This window comes from Tupaia chinensis, unplaced genomic scaffold (assembly GCF_000334495.1).
Source record: "Tupaia chinensis unplaced genomic scaffold, TupChi_1.0 Scaffold000154_1, whole genome shotgun sequence".
Taxonomy (NCBI): Eukaryota; Metazoa; Chordata; class Mammalia; order Scandentia; family Tupaiidae; genus Tupaia; species Tupaia belangeri.
In genome coordinates this window covers 790,075-813,781 of record NW_006159625.1, presented here as the reverse complement: position 1 = coordinate 813,781, position 23,707 = coordinate 790,075, and the positions used below count along the sequence as shown (strand labels likewise).

The 23,707-nt window shown below is 37.1% G+C and overlaps 1 protein-coding gene across 1 annotated transcript in view; it reads left to right on the top strand.

Moving 5' to 3' along the window:
• Positions 1–23,707, top strand: part of ZFPM2 (zinc finger protein, FOG family member 2) — a 424,160-nt gene that overhangs the window by 244,157 nt on the left and 156,296 nt on the right. The window contains exon 5 of the mRNA XM_006145582.3: positions 984–1,095. Coding sequence (XP_006145644.1) covers positions 984–1,095 — 112 coding nt within the window. The remainder of the gene's footprint in view (positions 1–983; positions 1,096–23,707) is intronic.

The following is a 23,707-nucleotide window of genomic DNA, read 5'->3' as shown; positions in this document are numbered from 1 at the left end:
ACGGTGAAAATTCCATTCAGAAATTACCTTGAGATCCCTGTGTTGTACTCTGTGTTGTGGCTTCATGATACTTAATATACAGAACAGGGGCTGGTGAATGATAAAAGTCAGAATGCCCGTTCACTCTGACTCATCAGGAAAGACAGTCTTGCTAATGCTTATTTCCTCCCCAGTGTATTTCCTGCTATGTAAGTTTACCAATAGAGGTTTAAAGGTATATAATTTGGGTGCCATGCAGTCAAAAATGTAGACCATTTTGAGCCTTATGTCTAAAATGTACACTGTAAATACTTCGTTAGAACTGAGTACTTGTCTCCCTCCTTCTATGCTTCTCAGCTAGGACATCAAGTGTTAGTTGAAGTGCATTTGAATTTATTCACAATTTCTCTTTTATAGTCTTTCTGGAGACAATGTATGGTGAATCATTAGCATTATTATTATTTCAGTTACAGTCAGACCACATATTCACACTTAGCCAAGGGGATTGGGTGAATTTCATTATTCATTCAGAATAAGTTTCTACTCTAATATAAATGTTGCTCAGGATAAAGCTTTGAAATGGATCCTGATTCTTTAAATTCTTTCCTGTCTGTTTCAGGAAATAGTGAGATCCTGTTGATAAGAAAGTACAATGTGTCTAAAGTTCACTTCTAAACACTCTGCTCTTTGCAATGAAAGTCATCTGCATTCTCTTTATAATTCAGAGCTGCAAGAGATCTGTCTAATCTTAGAGATCTGATCCAGTATCATTTAGGAAAAAAAAAAATCCTTGATAATAATTCTACCACTCAGATTAGTGAAAGCAGTAAAGCCTTACAGCTTCTGTCATCTTTAAATGATATCATAAGACAGGGGAATAAGGACTTGGATTATGGTTTGGGAGATTTAGTTGTTTGTAAAAATAAAATGATTAGAACAGTTATTATTCAAGTTTTTAATCAACGAAAGCAAATGGCATCTGTTTGTTATCATTCTTTCTACAGAAGACAAAGGCTCAGGTCCCAATGGTGCTGACTGCGGGTCCCAAGTGGCTGCTGGATGTGACTTGGCAAGGAGTGGAAGACAACAAAAACAACTGCATTGTGTACAGCAAAGGTAAACGCAAGATCATTTTCCTCTCTCTTGGAAAATATCAAAATGCGAGTGTGGCAAAACAGCACCAGAAGAGCTGGAATGCGAGTACAAAGTAAAACATGATCTCTCTCTACCTTTTTTTCATATGACTCTCTCTGAACTATGCTTTCACTTAATGCCTGCTGTTTTTTTTTTGTTTTGTTTTTTCTTTCTTTCTTTTTTCTGTGTAACATAAAGAAGTCATACCATTAATTACTTTGTGCCTTATACATTCACCTAACCTTGTATTTGAGCGGCTTGGCTAGTAGCATTCCCTTCCTGTGAATTTTATTGAGAGCTAGGTTTGATGAAACCCCATGTTCTCCTAGGCATTATCAATCAATAGGTAAATACCTTCTGAAATTAAGTGCTTTGCATCAAGGTGTGTACTCCAGGAGGCACTGCATTTCAGTCTGGTTTTTAAATCATGCGCGATGAGAGGATAGCTGAAAATGAAACCATTGCAAAAACAGAATTATTCACCACGGTGATTTCAGAAGGGCAAAAGGCCATTGGGAAGGAGGAAACCTATGGCTTACAGAGCATTGCTTTGATTTATTCAGTGCGATGTCAGGCTTTCGTCATGGAGCTACGCCCTGGCTACAAAGGAGCTGCAGCTCAGAGATGGCACATCCTAGGACTGACCCTGTAACCCAGGTCCCTCCACACGTGTGGTGGTTAGGGTCACTTTTCTCCCTATTCAAGTTATGGGCCCTGACTCTGTTCTCTTACAGTGAAATCCCTAATCTCACTTAGTAAATATTGCAAAACCTTGTGCTTCTCATGTTTAATTTCTTTTAGCTTTCTTTTTAAACCACGTAGACCTACTGAGATCAAAGTTGTATTTGCACATTGAACCTAGAAACCATAAAAGCATACAAGGGAACAAGCAAATAAGCACCCCTATCAATATATTAACATATAAAACACTAATCATAACATCAAAGTCTCTTAAAAACTTGCTAGAAACAATTACAACTTGTTCCTATAATCATTACAATTTGTACACTTATAAGAGGATTGCCTCTAAACTACCATGAGCCTTTGAAAGTTGAAACACCGGAAAGAAGGAATTTGCAGGCTAAAAAAAAACAATCTGCACACCAGGATCTGATTATATTCCTTTTCCTTCTATAATTGCTGGTCCCATACCCACTAATTTTCTAACCTGAAATACCTGAAATATGTTGGTGGAGCTGTTCACCAGGAGGGAAGTGAGATTTTCCTAGGATATGTCAATATGATCTATCAAAACAAAAAGAAATAGCACAGTGAATTAGTTAATGCCAACATTCAAAATATGAAAAGTACTGAAGATATTTTGGAATGTAAGGCCAATCATTGTGGTCAGATTTTTGTTATGCTGTATCGTATCTTTATTATAGCAATATAATATGGAGGACCCATAGCACTATCTATATATTTCCCTGTCATGATTCTAACCCACTGCATTTTTCAATCACAGATTCTTTTTAGAGAGATGATTGTTATATAACAAAATTGTAAATAACACATTGAGTGGAGTACTTTAACTTGAACCATGTTTTTCGTGTTTGTATTATGATTGGTTATACCGTAAGCTTCTTGAAAATAAGCAATATGGGGTAAATTATAGAACGTTATTAAATAATTAGCTAACTAACTCATAAAATATGCATTGACTTCAATTAGGTGCCAGCCTTGTCCATTGATAATAATGGCCATCATTTATTATGCACCCCAAAGTTGTCTCTTCAATACTTCCACACTGTATTAGATATGCTTTTCTCATCACACCTCATCATCCTGTTCATGAGCATCAGCTTGCCCAAGAAAAGAACAAGTTAAAAAATTTAGCTATGACTGCTCACCTTTCCAGTCTCTTCTGTATTTACTGAGGGCAAAGGCTGCTTCTCAGTACCTTTCTATCCCTTGTCTGGCATGCTACCATGAAAACAAAAAGTAGTAAATAGATATTGATTGGGTTGTCCAGATAAACAAATGGTAATTGATGCCAGACACTGTAATAGACACTTCACATAATATGATGATAAACCATATGAACTGTTCCTACCCAACAGTTTTTAACCTACAAAAGGTAATTTGACATTGCTCAACTTACAGAAATGGTCAATATTGCAGTTTAAGTACTCGGACTGTAGTAACTACAATATATGCATGATTGCATTTAATACTCATTTAGTCCACAGGAGGTATATTATTTCTATGAGTTAATTAGCATGCTATTTCATTTCACAAAAGTTAAATATAATCAGGTAGGATAAGTAATTTATCATTGATAGTTACATGGCTAATCACTGAATCGAGTGATGTTCCAACACATTTGTCTAATACAGGGTCTGAGTCATGTATACTAAAAACAGCTCAGTGAGATGGGTTGTGTCTTTCTCATTATATATAGCTGACTTAGAGAAGTGATCTGATTGTCTGTGGTCCTGGAAAGCTAACAATGGGGCCAAATTTGAATCCAGGTCTTGACGACTTTGAATCTGTGCTCTTGGTGTGATGTGACTCTGCCTTACCCCTTGTAACTATTGAATGATGAGTAAGGCCCCTCAAGTTACTCAGGCCTTTATGCCTAGAAATTACAGAGTAGGGACTGGCAGGTGGTATGGTGGTTAGAGATACTAGAATCCCCTATGACCAACTAAGGTTCAAATCCTGGACCTAGTGGCTTGCTTTTTTGCTTTCCCTCTCTCTCTCTGGTCAAATTCAAAAATAATAATAAAGTAAATAAAGTTAAATAAAATATTTTGTTTTAAAGTACAGAGTATAAAAATATGGCATTTAAGAAAAAAAAAAAAAAAAAGGAAAGGGAGCCAGCTGGTAGCATGGTGGTTGTGGTACTGGACTCCCACATGGCTGACTGTGGTTCAGGTCCTGGACCTGGCAGCTTGATTTCTCACTTCCCTTCTCTCTCTGTGTGTCTCTTTCTGATGAGTGTCATATGCTATAGCAAATTTGAATAATAATTAATAAAGTTAAATTAATAATTCTTTTAAAAAGTATGGCACTTTCCAAAATTTGTTTCACAGAAATCCTAAGATAAAAGAAAAAGCTCCATGACCAAATATCCCCTGTCATATGTCCTCTTGAGAACTCAATGGGGCCAGTCACAGCAGCATAGGCAGTAGGGCACTGGTGGTCAAGGCTGTGGCTACCTGGCAGGCCTGGGTTCCAATTTGGAGAAGCCAAATTAATTAGAAGCCAGGGGCAGAGGATTATAAAGGCAAATCCTATCAAAATTCTTCTCTCTTTCTCGCTCTCTTTCCTCCTCTCACTCTTATAAAAACAAGATATACCTCAAAACTTGTGTTTGTGTTAGTGCTCTGAGAAGTTCTGAAGTAATCAAACAAATACTAACTCTATTGACCATTTCTCTTTTCAATCAATGTTCATTGGAACTAGTGCTGCACTGGAAATAAACTTTGGAAAATTCTGGGGCAGACTCTACTCTGATACCCCACATATTCTGAATTCTATCAGGGATCACTGAGTATAGATAATGTAATACTAGGAAGTCTTCTGACTCCTACCTGGCCCCCATGGGCTCTGAAATCTTCAGGTTTTTTTCCAGACTGCAAGTACAATAAGCTGTCTCAAAACCAAGGGGTTTTTATAGGTGGAAGTGTTTGACAATTTAGATTTTATAAGTAATAACTTGGACGTCTGTGATAGGTAAGGCATTTTCATAATGTGTATGCTGTTTATTAGTTCAGCTCTTTTGATTTCAAGTACTGTAATTCCAGGTAAATTTGCTTGTGCAAAGAAAAGGTGTGTGTGTGTGGGTGGGGAAGATGTAGATGGCTTTATCCGCTTATGTAACTGAGTTCATAGATGTTCTGGATTTTAGGAATTGCTCTATCTAGTTGCTCAAAATTTGTCCCCAGACTCTTCTTGCATGGGCGTCATTCTCAGTCAGGCTCTCCTCAAGTGCAAGTAGGCCTCACACTTCTGCTACCAGCACCGCAATTGGAGTGAAGAAAAGGCTTTTCTGGGTGTTAATTAGGTCCCATCAAATACTGGTCCCAGAACCACTTAATCAGTCCCTAATGTCTAAGAAGTTCTGGCTAAGGATGAAAGATAAATTCTTTTTCTTTTTCCTTTTTTTTTTTTTTTAGTATTTTTGCTATAGGACATGTACACTCACTAGAAAGAGAAAGAGAGAAAGCACCTCCCAGGGGAATAGCGATTCCATAGGCCCCTCTCTTCCATACCCTCCTCAGATATTCTGGACATGCATGCACACACACACCTAGCATGTTTTCAAGCCACCACATAGTGAACCTTGTGGGATCCTGCCATTGGCTGGCCCGAAAATAAATTATTGATGCCAAATTTATTACCTTATTTGTTTTCTAGCTAAGAAGCTAAACTACTTAGGACTTCTATGTATTAATCAACATTATAGGACCAGTCTATCTGTCAGCATATCAGTACTTATTTACAAATATAATATAAATTGCATATGTGTAGCAATTTGATTTTTGATACTGTTGTTTTATGTGTGAAGATAGGTCACTAAATGTATAACTATTATCATCAAAGAGACATATTTGCTCCTCAGTGTTCCTAAGTGTGGACCACTAATAAATTTAAGTATAACTAGAAAGCTTTCACTTCCAGGGCATACATCAAATAATTATTATAAAATTATATGCTATCACTTAGTGCTATTTGATAGGCTACCATCATCTTGTTTTTATCAAAGTAAAAAAGAAAAAAAGCATAGTACTTGGCATTAACGTTGTAATCTCATATTTCTTTTTCTGCCTCAACTACCCCTTGCTATTCCAGAAAGTAATTAGGTCATCCAGACATTGAAGGACCAGACTTGTTGGGTCATCTGTTTTTTTGCCATTATTCTCAACAGACTCCAGATAATTCTAATTTACTTATCTCCAATGGAAAAATACTAAAAAGCATCATGCTGAAGTTGAAGGGAGCTCTGTTGGCGGGTAGAATAAGCAAAGACCTGCCCACTTACTACTAAAATTCAGTCTGTTGAACATAGCCTGTTTCCTTTTTTACCATTTACCATTGTCCTTTACTTTCTAGTGTTTGTAAAGTATCATGGCCTTTTCATACATGACCAACAAGTAGGTTACTTAGAGTGGTATACTTTTGCGTATTCAAAATTAAACCTTTGACATATTTCATGTAAGTTAGTTCATTCCACTTACTTTAAATCAGGGATAATTACATTATTTTGGTTTTTTTCCATTTTGTTTTATTTTTTAGATTTTTGTTATAGGGTACGTGCACTCACCAGGGAGAGAGACAGAGAGACACAGAAAAAGGTAAAGCAAGAAATCACCCCACCACTATCCCCAGGGAACAACCATGCCACAATCCCTTCTTGCCCATTCTCCTCTCAGGATTTCAGATGCACATGCACCTGACATGATTTTCCAGTCTCCGGGTCCACTCAAACCACAGTTGGTCACATTGGAGTCCAACCCTTAAACCACTACAACCGCCTGCTGGCCTCACGTTATTTAGTCTGTTGTGGAGTTGTTATTAATATTTCAAAATAGTCACATTCTCTAGGTTCCTGATTAAGAGTAGGCACTGTTGGGACCAGCAGAAGGCATAATGGTTAGATCGCTGGACTCCCAGGTACTCAGCCACGGTTTGAGTCCTGGACCTGGTGGCTTAAAACGCATGCCAGGCAAGTGTGTGTGCATGCCCAAGATCCCGAGTATTAATGGAGGAGAAGAGATTACAGTGTGTCCATCCCCCTGCAGAATAATTTCTCACGTTGTGTCTCTCCATCTCTCTCCGTCTCTCTGGCAAGCACTTGTGACCCTATGGCAAAAACCTCTCTCTCAAAAAAAGAAAAAAAAAAAGAGTATAGACACTGTAAATCAAAATGCGTGACAATGTCAACCAGCTATCACTTTCACTTTCACCAGTTACGATTTCTTCATATGTGAAAGTACAGTATCATGGTTAAAAATGTATTTCATGTGTAACTTTAGACAGATTACTGGCTTTCTCTAAATCTTGTTTTTCTTAGCTGCAAAAGTCATATAACAAGGGCTACCTTTCTGAATTTTTGTGAAGTACCCATAAACATGATTGTATAAGTTATAATCAATATTATGTGGCTGACTATCCTATTTTTGGCCTGCTTTTCCCTGTGGTCATGAGTTGATGCAAATTTAGAGAAAATGAAGCCAGATCTTCATGTGGCTATCACATAAGTGTGCAAGAAAACGTAATCATCTGGTATGAGATTTATGCTGAGGAATTCCATAGTTCCCGTTCAGTCACTTTGAACCCACATCTTTTCTGCAGAGATCTGTGTCATAGAATCAGGCCTGAAGCTTATGCCTGAGATAATCATTGGAAATTTTCCCCCCAGGGCACTTACGATTTTTATTTTTAATGAAAGTCTTACATAAAATGCTAATATAAAGATGACAATGATGATAGTGTTGATACTAATAATAGCAGTTACCTACCTTATATTGAATTTTATTCTATTTCAGGCAGTTTTTAAATCATTTTACATGCATTTCATTATTTGCTATTACAACAAACTCATAAGAAGCACTGTCCCCATTTTATAGATGAATAAACTAAGGTTTAGATATAGTAAATAAATTGAAGGACAGAGCTGATTTGTGCCAGAATTGGGATTCATTCATAAATATGTTGACTTCAATTTCCAATTATACAATCAGAAAGTTTTGAAGATGCTGCTTACTAAGGCAGGTTTACAGGTTATTCCATTTCTTTCCAAATTTGCATATATGTTTATCAGTGAAATTTTTTCTTTCTCTAGTTTTATAAGCACTGAAAAAAAGCAGCAATATTTTATGCTAATTTCTTTGTTGCTGCAAAGGCTACAGCAATTTAAAATCATATAAAAGACTACACCAATCTCAAAATCACTCAAAAATCATCCTCGAATTTTTGATTTTGCCTGGTACTCAAATTTAACCATGCAATTAATTAACATAACCCTTTATTGATTGTATTTTATGTTCAAGACCCCATTTTAGGCACTGTTGAAATAATGACGGAAATTCTAATATGATTTTGCTTATTTGAGCAACTTTCTGCACATTGACTAAATTAGTTAAAATTTTAAAACAAAACCTTGCATTGTAAAGACTCTTAGAGAAGTCTGAACCATATTGCACTTTAAAACAGAGGAGCTATGCTCTGTTACCAGATTTTTGAAACAACCACCTGTCTAACATGGCCGTCAATTTTCAAAGTAGCCTATAAGTTGATATGTAACTTCACCTAAAACGTCTGATATTAAATAAATAATAAGCTAGTTTAAAAAAAAAGTGCTCAGATTTTAAGCATTTATGTACTATTCAGTAATTCATAGAAAATGTATAACTATTGTCTAGTTTTACAGTATTCTTAAAAGAGGGTGAGTGCCTGAACCAAATATTTAGCAGTGGGAATTATAAAATCATAAGGCGATTAAGTTAGCTAGCCGCGGAATTCCAATATTGCTTTTTAAATGACTTCAGGATATAGGAGGTACTAAGGTTATTATCTGTTATCAGGAATACAGTGGAATTGTACAACTGGATAATAACCAAACAAACTGACACAATGTAAAATTACATTATCAGTGTGTTAAAACAAAATTGCGCCCTAAAGGAGTCCACATGCCAGCTCAGAGCTGCAGTGTAATTATGCTTAACTCTGATAATTAAAATACAACGGAGATCAACAGAATCATTTTCATTAAGAAAATTATTAATGATGGTGGTATAACAGTAATTGATTGCAGAGCACCACAGGATAACGCGATGCCGAAAACTCAACATGTTTCATGAACATCTGAGGCTTTTTCTGGTTATGTTCTATTAGAATGAGAGATATATTTTGAGGCATGAGCCATTTATTATGCCTGTTCTAGGAATCAGTGATTGTAAAAATGGTTACTTTAGAAAACCACAGTTTTGATTCACATTGTCATATTTGAAGGGTTCTTAAGGTCAAGACGAGTGACCCCACCAGTGACTGTGTTATTTATAATAGAGCTGTCTGTTGTAAATTGCAGGATGATGGCAACTTCAGCAAATATTGGGCCCTCTGTTCTTTCTATTTCTTACCACGCATTTACTGTTTTTACAATTACGTTAGTGATTTACTATTGTTATTTTGATCTGGGTCTGATGGTACCGAGTAGTTTGTCTTTAGTTGTTATTAATGTATGCTATATGATGTGAAAAAAAAAATGCTTGCTTTTATATCAGTATCACTGTAAGTTTCCTTAATGAAATGTTGGTAAATAGCTCTGGACTATAATACCATTAATTACCTTAGTGGATTAGATGTGCTATCATGTGTTGGGGGAAAAATATTCTAAACTAGCCTGGATCCATGCATGAATGAAGATTCTGTCTCTTAGGGGTAAAAACCCGGTTAGAATGTAGGCAAATGATAAGAACTAAGAATATATCAGTTTTATAAGTATAAAAATGAGAAATGAAGAGCAGGGTCTTTTGAGAGGTGACTTACTATCATTCAGGGATGTTAACTTGTCATTCAAAGAGATGTTAATCTTGAAAGCTACCCCCAAAAGTATCTTTGACAGCTAATATGAGGGACAACTCTTTAGGGTAGATTTTTTTTTTATAGTAAGTTATTGTGAGTAGTTCTTTCTTTAAAAAAAACATATTACATAAAAATTATTATAAATTTAGGTGAAAAAACAGAATATATTGTTTTGTATTTGATTGTGGTTATGTTTTAAAAGTATATGCATATTGGAACATATTAAAAAAACAAAATTATTAAATATTTCTGTAAAGGTGGCAAGAGTTGGGGAGGGTTATTTTTTCTTTCTAGTATCCTCTTTATATAATTTTCTTCACTTGATTGTTTATAAGAAAAGTATTTGGAAGTGAAAATCTCATTGTCTTAACTGAGTTCTTACTCTTCTTTGCATAAAATTCAATCTAAAGCACAACAAAAAACTCTGTTTTATCCAAAAACTCCCTCACTCAAAGAATTTAAATAGTATCTTAGTGATATAGTAATAATTTTCTTTAGTATCTCTAAAATGTCCTAAAACTTTGCTTTTCATAGAATAATTTTCCAAATAAAACTCAAATATTTGAGCATATGTTCAATGGCATATGTGGGTCAAATGTCATGAGGGATGCAAATTAATATAGAACAACCCCCTGGCCTAAGGAACTTATTAAAACAGCTTAATTGATGAAGGTTGCATAGTACTGAGTTCAGTCTCACTTGGTCAAGGAAAGGTTGACAGAAAGGTTGGGGAATTTTGGTTGGATACCAAAAATTGTATATCAATTTGAGAAATGGGATGAAGGCATTTAAGGAGGTTGAAATTGTATACCTACAAAGCATAGACTTCCATACACACAATACATTCACAATACAGTATCAGTGTAGCTGAGCTAGAGCAGAGAATTTACAAATAAGACCAGTGAGGACCAAATCTCCAAAAGTCTCTGAAGGCCATGTGTGAGCTCATGTGAATGCTTAGTCTGACGACTTTGGAGGCAGTGGAGAACTACTGACAGTTCTGGGGCATGATCAGATAGGAATTTAGAAAGATTACTTTGTCAAAAGTTAAGCTTCTGTCTATTCATTAATACAACCAAGACTTTATCTGTCAAGGAAATAATGTTGGTAGTCACACCCCTCCTGAAGATAATAGTAAATCATTCAACTTGCTTCACTCATTACCTGAGTTGCAAAAACTTGTCAAAATCAAATAGACCTCCAATCCACTCACCCTCACCTCCATCATTTTTTTAAGAGATTTTTGCTATAGGGTGCGTGCACTCGTCTGACAGACAGAGAGAGACAGAAAGCAAGAAATCACCCCCCAGGGGCTATGGCCACACCGCAATCCCTTCTCTTCCATTCTCCTCTCGGAATCTTGAGCACGCACGCACGCACGCACACACGCACACGCGCCCGGCAAGAGTTTTAAGCCACCGGGTCCGGAACGCGGACTGCGGTTGACTACATGGGAGTCCAACGATATAGCCATTACGGTAACTGCTGATCCCAGCCTCCATCATTTTCATACATCCATCCCTCCTGTCTTGATTAGCAGGGTGCCCACCTTGGAGTCCCTGGGTCTACCATTCTAATCCCTCTCTTTCACCTCCTTACCTTCTTTTTCTCTGGTCTTGACCAGCCTGGAAATAAGCAGTGATGGTCAGTCTTCCCTTTATTCTGGCTACCTCCAAGTGGCAGAAGTTGGATGAGTTACTATTGTGAAATGACTCACAGTGAGTACTATGTAGATGTGCCGTGAATATCAAACCACCAATCACCACCACTACTGACAACAAAAGTAACAACAAAAAACTGAGTGCTGACCAGTTTTTTTGTTACATTCAACCACAAAGTGAATGTGAGCCCTCAGGATATGTAACTGGGCACTCTGAATTTATTTTAATAATCTGCCTTTGGGGATGGCAGGTGGTGTGGTGGTTAAGGGTGCTGGACCTTGGGAACCAGCAGTTAGCGTAATGGCTATGTCGCTGAACTCCCACGTAGTCAACCCTGGTTCGCATCCCAGACCCAGTGGCTTAAAACTCATGCTGGGGACCAGCAGTTAGCGTAATGGCTACATTGCTGGACTCCCACATAGTCGACCGTGGTTCACGTCCCGGACTCTGTGGCTTAAAACTCATGCTGGACGCGTGTGCATGCGTGCCCAAGATCCCGAGAGGACTGTAGCAAAAACCCCGCAAAAAAAAAAAAAAAAAAGAACACAATCTTGAGACCAGCAGTTAACATAAGGGCTATATTGCTGGACTCCCATGTAGAAGAACGGTGCTGGACTTCCACATGGCTGACCTTGTTTTGAGTCCCAGACCTGATGGTTTGTATTATCACTTTTTTTTTTTCTTTCTCTCTCTCTCTCTCTGTTCCTCTCTGGCCAAATTAAAATAAATAAATAAATAAAGTTAAATAAAAAAAAAAAAAGAAGAAGAAAAAAAAGGGTATAATCTGTCTTCAAGGTGACTGTTTCAGACTTCTGTCTCCCCAGATATGTAACATCCCCTATCAGACAATGACCTTCTTCTTGTTTCACAGAGCGAATGTAAAAGTGGCACCCTGTGTGTAACCCTTCAGTCACTTCTCAATTAGCCTGGAAACAAGGGTTGTTTTGGTCCCAGAGCAATATCTAACCCACAATCTGTTGTTGTAAATAAAGTTTTATTGGAACACAGCCAATGTGTTTATCCATTGTCTGTGTCTGTTTTTACATTGTAATATCAGAAGTGAGTTACAAAGACTATCTAGGCTGCAAAGCCTAAAGTACTTACCATTTGGTCCTTTGTAGAAAGAAAAATGGCCAACCACTGGACTAAACCCACAACGTTATTACCTTAGTCTAACAGACCTCATGATCCACCCCAGGATACCTCTTTTCTTACTACTCTCCAACTACTCCAATAATAGGTACCCTTTGGTTTTGCTTGATGATAAAAAGAATGTCTCTAAACCTTGGATTGTACTCTGGCCCTCGCTGCTTCATCTCTGACTTCCTTCAGAACTCCCCCGTGATGTTGTCTTCTCAGATGATTTGCCTAAAGCTTGTCTAAAATAGGTTCTCCTCCTTTCCTGTGTATTAATTAGCTCAGGATACTGTAACAAATACCACAGACTGTGTTAATTAAGCAACATACATTTATTTTTCATGTTTCAGAGGTTGGAAACTCCAAGATTAAGGTGTGAGAAGCTTCTGTGCCTGATGAGAACTGTTTTTCTTTCTTTCTTTTTTTAAGAGTAATTTATTTATTACTAATATTATTTTGTTAATTAGACCAGAGAGAGACAGACACAGAGAGAGGGAAAGTCAGAAAGCAAGCTGCCAGGTCTGGGACTAGAATCATGTGGGAGTCCAGCACCATAACTACCATGCCATCTGCTGGTCCCGAGAACTGTTTTTCTGATTTGCACATGACCACATTTTTGTATGTCTGCAATGAGAAAGAGAGAGCTCTTTTTTTTTTTTTTTTTTTTATTTTGGACAGGGTTTTGCCTTAGCTTCCCAATGTGCCACCACGCCCAGCTCTTTTAAACAGAGTCTCACTGTGTTTTCCAGGATAGCCTCAAGCTCATGATCCTCCTGCCTAGCTGTTCCAAGTCCCTGTGATTACACGTACAGGCCACCATGCCTGGTCTTTAGGTTAGACTGGGAACTGAACCCAGAGCTCCCATGTAATTCCAGCCTGCAGAGCACAGTGTCTCAGTAGTGCATGTCACCACAGCTGGGACAAGAGCCATCTCACTTATGTCTCTTCTTATGAGGTCATTAATCCCATCATGAGAACTCCACCTCATAATTATTTTGTCAGAAAAGTCATGATATATTTTTCTTTCCAAAAAATGCATGATGACTTTTCCAGCAACCTAATATGTCCCTAAGACCTCATCTCCTGAAACTATCATGTTGGAAGTTAGACATTCAATATTTGAGCTTGGGTAGGGAGGGTGCAAGGGCAAGGAACAGAAGCATTGAGTCCATAACATCTCTGTGTCACTTATCATCATATGTGACATTTTATCATTCATTTTAAAAAGTAAATGTTAGTATCTCATTCCTGGAAGCTGGAAAATTGATGGAATAATGAATGACATATACATATGTAATATTCCTCAATAGCCCTAGAATGTGAGTTTTAAAAGCAGTCATGTTTGTTTTTTAATAGTTGATGGCACACAGTGGATGCTCAGTAAAGGTTTGTGAATGAATACTGGATAAATCACTAGGTTGCATCTTTTTATTTAATATATAATAGAATTTTAATATATAAAACAATTTTTAATTTTTAATTTATAATATTTATAATTTTTAATATATAATACATTTTTTCTGTAGGACTTGAATTTATTCTTGAATTTCACCATTGAACTTTATTTTTATTTATCTATTTGTAAAAGTTCATTTTTTAAAAGATTCTTTCTTTCCTCCATGAGAGACAGTCACTCATGAGAGCATCTTCACACTGTTCTCAACTTCTGGCTTCAGCCAGCCCCTGATCATAGGCAAGCCTGTGCCCAGTTTGTTCATGGAGGTCTCCAGAGATGAACCTGGAACTTTTCTGTTTGGGTCAGCCTCATGGAGTGTGTCATTACTCTGCACCACCATCTAATCCCTGTTTAAGTTTTTATTTATTTATTTATTCATTTATTTATTTATTTTCCTTCAGAGAGAGAGAGAGAAAGACCCCCCCAAAGGGTCTCTACCACACAGACTTAGTCATCCTAGATCATGTGTGTGTGTGTATGTGTGTGTGTGTGTGTATGTGTGAGTGCATTCATTGTGTACAGCCTTGGGGCATGAACCTGGGACCTTCTATAGCATTACAGAGCCTAGATTTGTACTGTCACAGCTTACCTACTGCTGATATTTAGCTATCACATTTATAATGTACAAGAGAATTTTCTTTGTTCTCTTTTTTTAACGTCTTGCTTTATTTGGATATTATTTCCTTTATCTCTGAAAATTGAAATTGGAGGATGTTTAGAAAGGATTTTTTTTTGTCTTGTTCATTGTTTCTTTTTTCTGTCTGTACCAGTTCCTGTATTTAATGTCGAAGCTTTCCTCAAGTGACTTAAGGGATATGGATGTATGATTCATTTTTCAGATTATTTATTTCATTTTATTTATCATTAGTATTATTTTTAAATTTGTTACAGAGCGCATGTGCTCATAGAGAGAAACAAAGTGAGAAAGAGAAAGCAAGCCACCAGGTCCAGGACTTGAACCATAGTTGGCTGTGTGGGAGTCCAGCGTGTTAATCACCACACCACCTGCTGGATCCCTGATTCATTTTTTAAGAGCGAGACACTTAAAGTAGAAACAGGAGTAGGCACACTTATCAACCCATGGGTTTCGTGCAGGTTCATAGGTTGATAAGCCTTGATAATGAGGTTCCCAAATAGCAACACATGTAATTTTTGGTTTTGTTTGTTTTTGTAAGCATGGTTAGCTTCCCTAGAGAATGTGGTCTCCTATTTCTGAGATTTATAAACTTCGAAGCCAGCATTCTGAGGACTTAGTGGGAGGGTGGGATCAGATGTGCATTGGGGAAGTTGTAGTTCTTTGTTGAGAATGTAGATGACTCCATATTCTAATTCAGGGGGTACCTTAGTATCACCCTTTGCTGATACTATGTCCCTGGACTTTTCTCTTCCAGTTCTCTGTAGACTAAATCTCCATCTCCCAATAAAGTGAGCAGAGGATGTCACTCACTCTATGCAGAATGGGTAGGCATGTAGGGTAATAGCTCCCCCCCCCCATCAGATGCCTGTCCTCTGAGTTCTAGCTCTACTGGTGGGTCACCTTTAATGTACCAGGTAGTCCTCACTTCCTAATCTTTTTAAAGAATAAATCTAATTATTTCTTGTTGGCCTGCTGCTCCTCAAATACTTAGATTTTAGCTTTCTGTGTTCTACAGTCATTTATCACTCCATCAATTTTCCAGCTTTAGGTATTTTATTGATTTCTGTTGCTCAATCTCTGTCCTTATCATAGTTTTTTCTTCTTTACTATCATTATAGTGAAAGGAGATTTGTAAATAAGTGCATGTATTCAATTCACCATGCATAACAGGAAGCCCTCTATTTTGTTTTATATGCACACTTCTTCAAAGTTTTCTGCACTCATTTCTTTGACTTCTTCAGTTCCAGCATCTTCTTTCCTGCCAGTTTCAGTATACAACCCACTCTGAAGTAGACTCTCTCTCAGACTCCTATCTTCTTCTGTTGCCAATTTACCATTCTATTAGGCTTAAACTAAAACCCTTTTCCCTGTCTACTGATGAATTTCTTCATCATTGTCCATCCCTTAAATGTTGTCACTCCCTAGTTTTCTTTTTTCTCATTTATATACTCTCTAGATGATCTCATTTATAATTTTGACTATGCCACTTTTATAGCCTCATTTCTGACCCCTCTTTCTCAGATACCCTGAGCATCCACCATATTCAAGTATTTAATATTCTTCAAATGTCCCTTATTTGTTCATATCAATATTTGTACATCATGTTTCCTTTGCCTAGTAAATTTCTCGCCGTCTTTATCACTGTTAACAGATCCTATCAGATATACCATTTATTGGACCAGCAGGCAGCAAAGTGGTGAAGGCACTGGATTCCCATTTGTCCAACTATGATCAAGTCCTGGACCTGATGGCTTGAAAGTCTTGCTGGGAGTTTGTGCATGCATGCCCAAAGTCCTAGGAGGAGAATGGGGGAGAAGGGACAGTGATGTGGCCGTGCTCCTTGAGTGGGGGTGATTTCTCACTTTCCCTCTCTGTCTCTCTCCAGTGAGTACATGCACCTTGTAGCAAAACCTAAAAAATAAAGATTTACCACATATCACTGTCTTGGAAATGCCCTTCTTATATCATGCCTGTAAGTTTCTCCCTATCCTGTGCATTGTTCCAGTTGGATGTGAACACCTGAATGTCAGTGACTTCATTTCTCATCTCTTCCACTGCAGAGCTAGCATACAGTATACACTCATTGAATTTTGAATTATTTAATGAGTTTTATGATGATGCATTATTGAACACAGCAGACTCTGCTGTGACATGATTTTGCTTTGGAGATTACTAGTGTGGCAATCATTTGAAAAATATAGTACTTACAGTGCCAATTTTCCCATGTCTAGAAAAGTGTTTCAGGCCTTAGTGAGATTATTTTTTTTAAATGGTAGACACTGAAACAAGAGGATTTCTTTGGAATGTCTCATATATACATAGCATATATTGTGCTACATCAGTCAGTATGAACATGTATGAAAGAATTAAAAACAATTAAAATCTACATAGATGCAAAAGATGCTGCCAAGCCATAGGGTTTTATTGTACCTGTTTTCACAGCAGCCATGTCAATGTGTTGACTCATTTTCATTGGACAGTTCTTACTGGCCCCACTATACTGTCAAACAGTAACTGTCTCGTTCTCAGCTCTTCCCTGGGAGAAAGTCGGCTGGACCTCGAGCCTTTACTCTGAGACCTGAAACTGGAGGTTTTTCATTTTACCATTCACATATAATTCCATCACATTTGAAGGCTATTTTTAAACTTAAAAGGTCACCTTATATGCCATGACATACCGTGGTACTTCAGAGAAGATATATTCTCATTAGTCTGTCTGAGGTCTGGGAAGACTGTCAGACAACTGTGGGGTCAAACCAGATAGTATATCATGGTGTTGCAAGCAAGAATATGCCAACCAAGGGAATGGATCAGAAACATAGAAATACATACATTTGGGTGTGAGTAGATAGATCTTTCTGTCTATCTATGTATGTAGTTGTATCTACCACTCATTGAAATTAAATGAGAATAAATTACTTAAAGTCAGTTTTTCCTTCAGAAATCTAGAATTTATCATCATTGTCTCATCTCTCTTGTAATATTTTCAAGTATGACTGCTCTCCATTTCAGCAGCCTTTATTTTGTTCAGACTTTCAAGACATGGAAGTTTCAGAGATTTATTATGTAAGCTCAACATTTTCCAAATACTTGTCAAATAGTTATAATGAGGAATTTAATTTTCATCATGAACTTGTTCAAATGTATGATACTTCAGCTCTCATCCCCCAAAAAGATGTTTAATTTGTCTATAAAATTGTAAATAAGTTTCAAGTCTCTCAGTGTCAGAACTGATTTCTTCTGTATATAAAATCTTAAGTAAAGTTTCTGCTATTTTGCTATGTTTTGAGTGTAGGTTTCTTGAAGTGTGTAATTTTTCAGGGAAACATTATCACCTGTCAAATCCAAAATGCCTTGATCTTAACCCTGTGAAAGCAAATAAGGTGGTCTAGAAAGGATTTAGGCCAAACAATACTTCAGAAATTCTTAGCTTCCAGTTTAGCATTTTCACTGGATACAGTGATGAAAAAGACGTTTTTCTATCAGTAAGGTGAAGTCTGTAGAAACGTAGTTTGAGAAAATAGATAAGTAACTTTTTATCTTACCCATGACTTTAAGTACGCTTTTAAAAATTTATTTACTTGGGCCCAGCAGGAAGTGTGGTGATTAAGGTGCTGAACTCCCACATAGCTGATTACAGTTTGATACCTAGACCCTGTGGCTTTAAATTCATGTTGGGTACATGCGCAAGCATGCCCAAAATCCCAAGAGGAGAATGGAGGCAAAGGGATTATGGCAGGGGAATCCCCCCAGAGGGGGATTTCTCACTTTCTGTCTCTCTGGTGAGTACAACACCCTGTATCAGAAATCTCTCAAAAAATTGAGGAGTGTCTGTTCTTCAAATCACTGAACTTTTACTAGAGTTCCTACTGTAAAGCAGAGAGGGAATCTGTAAATTCTTTCAGTTATGGGCAAGTTATATGTTACCTCAGCTAATACTTGGGTATCAACTTAATAAAAATTTTACTCATAACTCTCTTACCCAGTAATATGAGAGGGTTTTTTAAAAGCTTGTAGAAAATGCATATTATATAGGCCAGCCCTATAGCTCACATTTAAGGAAAACAGATTCCACAGATTTTAACTATCGTTCGAATTCTGGTTCTGGTGAGTTAAAAACACATGATGGGCATATGTATGTCCACCTTGAAGGAAAAAGTATTGCTATATGACCATATTCTGTTCTAGGAGGGAGGTTCTCTCTCTCTCTCCCTCTTTTTTTCTCTTTTGCCCTCTAGTGAATACATGTGCCTTCTGGAAATTACGAAAGAAAGAAAATGCATAGTATGAAAAATTATGCATGGGTTAAATGTTTTGGCACCAAAGTAAACTCATATTTTAATTTTATTTTCACCAACTTTTTGAAGTCCTCTCATATGGCATCAGCTTGTTAGAAAGCAAAACTTCAGTCCCTATTCAGTCCTACTAAATCCATATCTGCATTTAAAAATGTATGCAGGGGCTGGCATGTAGGTGGTTATGAGTGGTGGACTTCCACATGGCCAGCCACAGTTTGAGTCCTGAACCTGGCATCTAGCTTTCTCATCCCTCCCTCCCTCCCCCCCTCCCTCTCTCCCTCTCTGGTCAAATTAAAATAAATTAATAAATAAAGTTAAATAAAATAATTCTTTAAAAAATTGTGCATATTTAAGCCTGAGAAGCCAGGGTCTCCTAATTACTGACAAGACTTTAACAGAAGGGTACACCATGGAATGGAAAGAGTTAACCTCGCTTTATTCAGTGTAATAACCCTGGCTGAGACTTGTCCATTTATTTGCATATTAGAGACAAATCACAAACACAGAAGTTAGAGCATGAGAATATCATAAAGGAAAAATAAAAATGTTGAAAAGTTCTTCCTGTTTTGTCTTGAATACACAACAGCTTGAGTGCTATCTTTTTTTGGCACTCCCTCTCATTCCCACAAACAGGATGACACAAAAGAGAAGAAAATGCTGCCACACTCTTATTTAATGGAACCCCTTATTGCTGTCTTTCTTTTTCTCTCCAACACCTCTTAATTTATACTAGGCATTCAATTGTAATGCTGTTTATTTTCATGGTAAAAAATGTCCCCCTGTGTATGTCTTTAAATCAATTCATTGTTATTTTGCAAAACAAAATGCTAAATAAGTACTTAGGGGAAACACAAGCCCCTTGACCCCTGGAATTCTCAGGAGGCTTGCCTCTGTCATCCTTCCTGCAAAGCAAAAGGGGAAAAAAAAGAGAAGGGAAAAAACAAATTTGCTGAGCCACACATTTCAAGTTGTCGACAACCCCATCCATGAGAAAACAGAAGAAAATATATATGCTCTCTGTCCTGTCAAAAGGCTTTCGCCTTATCTTGAGAGACTGTCAGGGCAGGAACATCAGTGAATGGACAGGAGTCTATTAAATTAATAAGCTGCTGGATGGTGTCTGGAGAGTTATGATGCTCCATAAATCCAGTTTGATCATGGTGGACAAGGTTTAAATCTGCAGACTTCTAATACACATCCAGTTCTTGGATTGGATTTGAAGTTTTGTGCTGGAGACGCAGAGATAGTCCTGCAGCATGTGAATTAAGATTTATCTTTTTTTTTTTCCCTATCCTTTTTTATTTTTTTAACGCTACTTACAAAAATGAAAGCACCTTAGGGATCCTAGCAAATGTTACTGCTGGAAATGAAAAGAACTGTTGTCAAGGTGAAACTGTGACCTAGAAACCTAAAATCAAACCTTGGTCATTCTATTCAGGCAGCCCCATCAGAAGGGAGTGTAAAAGGTCTGTGTGGAAGGACAGATTCCTGAACTTCTATAACCTATTTTATAGTGATGCCTGTCAAATTCCACTCGTCTATATTTATGACAGAAGGAAAACTAATGGTGTCAGATCTGCCCTATAGTAATAAAAAAATCAGGAAATATTTTCCTCACCCCATTAAATAAAGTCCTCTGATATAGCCTTTCCTATGATATAAGGTTTATTTGAGTTTTGGCTTTCAACCATTTAAAGCCAAAAACTGTGTTTTATTACTCAAATTGCCAAATAAACAATTAATTTTAGGTTGAAAACAGTTTATTTACATGGTACTGATAAATAAAAATTGCAAAATAAAAAGTGGGATTTGTTCAAAAAAATCATAGCATTTTCCCCATCCAGTTGGTTTATTTTACTGGCTATAATAGTGATACCATGAGGAAATTGTTAATTACATGTTTATTTCATCAGCTTACGATTATCTTTAAAAAGTTAAGACTTGATTTTCTTACCTTGGGCTTTTGTATTACAGTGATAGACAGTACCTTGTTATAACCAGTGCTACACACCCATTTCAACTTATTTTAAAAGTGTCATTAGAACATTTGTGTAATAGAATTATCCAATTCATACAACTCTTCACTATAACAGCATGTTAAATGACATCAAGGTCAGGGAGAGTGTGTGTGCAGGAGAGCATCCACCTACAGTCAGTACTTGCCGCAAACAAAGCACTGTCCTAGATGCTGGACCATCAGATCCTGCCCAAGAGATGGGATTCGCTTCACTTTTATGATAGGGCTGTTGAGGTTCCTGGGGCTTAAATGACTTGTTCAAGACAAAAGCTAACAACTGGTTCTATGCACATTGAACCCATCTCTACTTTTCCATAACTCATGAACTCATTATTTCATTCATTCAACAGGGTCTGTTATGTGCCAGGCAATTTTCTAGGCACTGGAGTGAACAAAACAGACAAGACAATAATCCCTTGCTAATAAGCTAATAATTTTAGTTAGGGTGTCAAAAATGAACAGTAAGCTGCTTCAAAGGTTTAATTTTGACACACATGTGCACACCCACCCACACACACACACACACACACACACACACACACAGACTCCCTTCCTTCCTCCTGTACATGGAACTAATTGAGATGATAAAACAAGGAGCACGTGGATAAAATCCTCTTGGTTCCTAAGACTATCTGCTATGGAGTTTCCTTTGTGACCACTAAAAATTACTGATTTTTTCAGTGAAAAATTGTTTGGATTTTCCCCCTAATTTGCCAATAGGTTCCTAAACATCATGTGTCTATCCTATAATACCAATACAATGCCCATTTGTAGTCAGAGATTACATGGATATTTTGATAATTACCTCATGCGGTTTAGCTGTAAATCATTCTTCTCTGTTTCACCTCTCCCTCAGCTACAGCAGTATCTTGTCCCTAGCCAGGAAACGTTTAAGAAAACAGATGAGTCCTACAGGACAGAAAGTGCTGGCTTTGTGGGACAAACAGGAGGGGTCATCTGCAAGTCCATGACTTTTAGTGGAAACTCCCTGCTTCTGGGTTTTCTAGTTCAATTCCAGGGGTTGTTACAATGGCAAGAGTAGAATCTCTGCTGGTCTCAGAAGCAGTAAAGAGACCATTGTTATGTTCACTTTTATTGAAATGCTAACAGAACTTTAGGAAAGTGTATTGAAAAGTTTTAGAAGACCTCCATCTAGTTAACATCCCACAGATAGCATCTCCCTTATTCTGATTCCAGAAGATAAAATATAGAGTATTTGATTCTAGAATACATTTCTAGGAACAGAAAGTTTGGGTTCAATGTGTAACTCATAAGAAGCACTTGAGAAAGATTTATTGAACGAGTAGGTAAATTCTTTGAATTCTTTCTTCCTTTTTTTGGCCCTAGTTTCTTAAGTCTAAAGAAGAGATTAGATGAGTTGTGAAGCAATAAAAATAGACAACAGTTTATATGCAATAGACTTATATTTAAATGACTATATAATATGATTATTTTCTTATTAATGCTTTTTTATCTTTATGAGATTCTGTCTTATGCAGTAGTAGCTTTGTTTTACATCCTGTTAAGGTTTCAGTCATATCAACCTTGGAAGCTTACCTAGTTCAACATCTGGTCTTCTATACAGAGATAAAACATTGAAGTTAAAAGACAAACAAGGAAAAATAAAACTGATCGTGCACATACTTTATGGCAAACGTTGCCTGCATTGGGTCATTGGGAAAATCATGACACATTTTTGCATAGAAAAACAGAAAAATATATCATGACTTTTCTGATGACCCAATACATACTTAGCTACTCTGCTAAGTTTGTCATAATATAAGTGAAAAAATAAGACTATATTTTCGTCAAGGTTGTCTAGCTAGTGAAGGGTAGGGTTAGAACCTAGACCTTGGATCGTTGACAACTCAATGTTACCTACAGATAAAATGATGTTCATTCATGCCTATGCATTTATCTTGTAATCATGTAAAATTTGACATGCCTACCCAATTAATGAAACAACTCAGCCTACAGTGGTGAATCTAAACAAAAATAATTATTTTGGTAAACATTGAAAGGTAGGAATAAATTACAATATAACTAAAAATATAAATACAGCATTGTCAGACTTTAAAAAATCGTAGTGTAACTAATTCCAATGTCCTGTTTTAAAAGATAATACTATCATACAATGAAATGTGCAAATATTAAGTGTTCGACCAAGATCTAGAATGTCTCCATCATCCCAGAAAGATCTCACACATTCCAACAATTGACCACTGTTGATTTCTTTCTTCTTCTTTTTCATTACCTTTTTCTTTCTATGTTTTTTTTTAAGTTTTACTACAGAGGACATATGCTTTCTAGAGAAACACAGATACAGAGAAAGGGAAAATGATAAAGCACCATCCAAGGGGAGACAACCGCAACTTAGTCCCCTCTCCTTCATTCTCCTCTTAGAATGTTGGGCATACATGCTCACATACTCAGCATGTAGTCACTGGGTCCAGGATTCAGAGGATTCAGACCACACAGTTGGCCATTCAACTTCCATGCCATCTGTTGGCCTTTTTTTTTTTTAGTTTTTTCCCTAAGGGTATGTGTGCTCCCCAGATAGAGAGAGAGAGAGAGAGAGGGAATTTACCCTCCAGGGTAGATGGCCACCTACAACCCATTCTCCTCCGTTCTTCTCTCAGGATTTTGGGCATACATGCATCTGTGTCCAGCTTGTTTTTCAAGGCAGTGATTCTGGGACTTGGAACACACAGTGGGTCATGTGGTATCCCACCACTTTAACCTCTATCTTACCTGTTGGCCTGACCACTGTTGATTTCTATTAGCATATATTAGTTTTGTCTAGTCTTGAACTTCATATAAATGAAATCAGATACTTTATGATGTCTTTTGTTCACC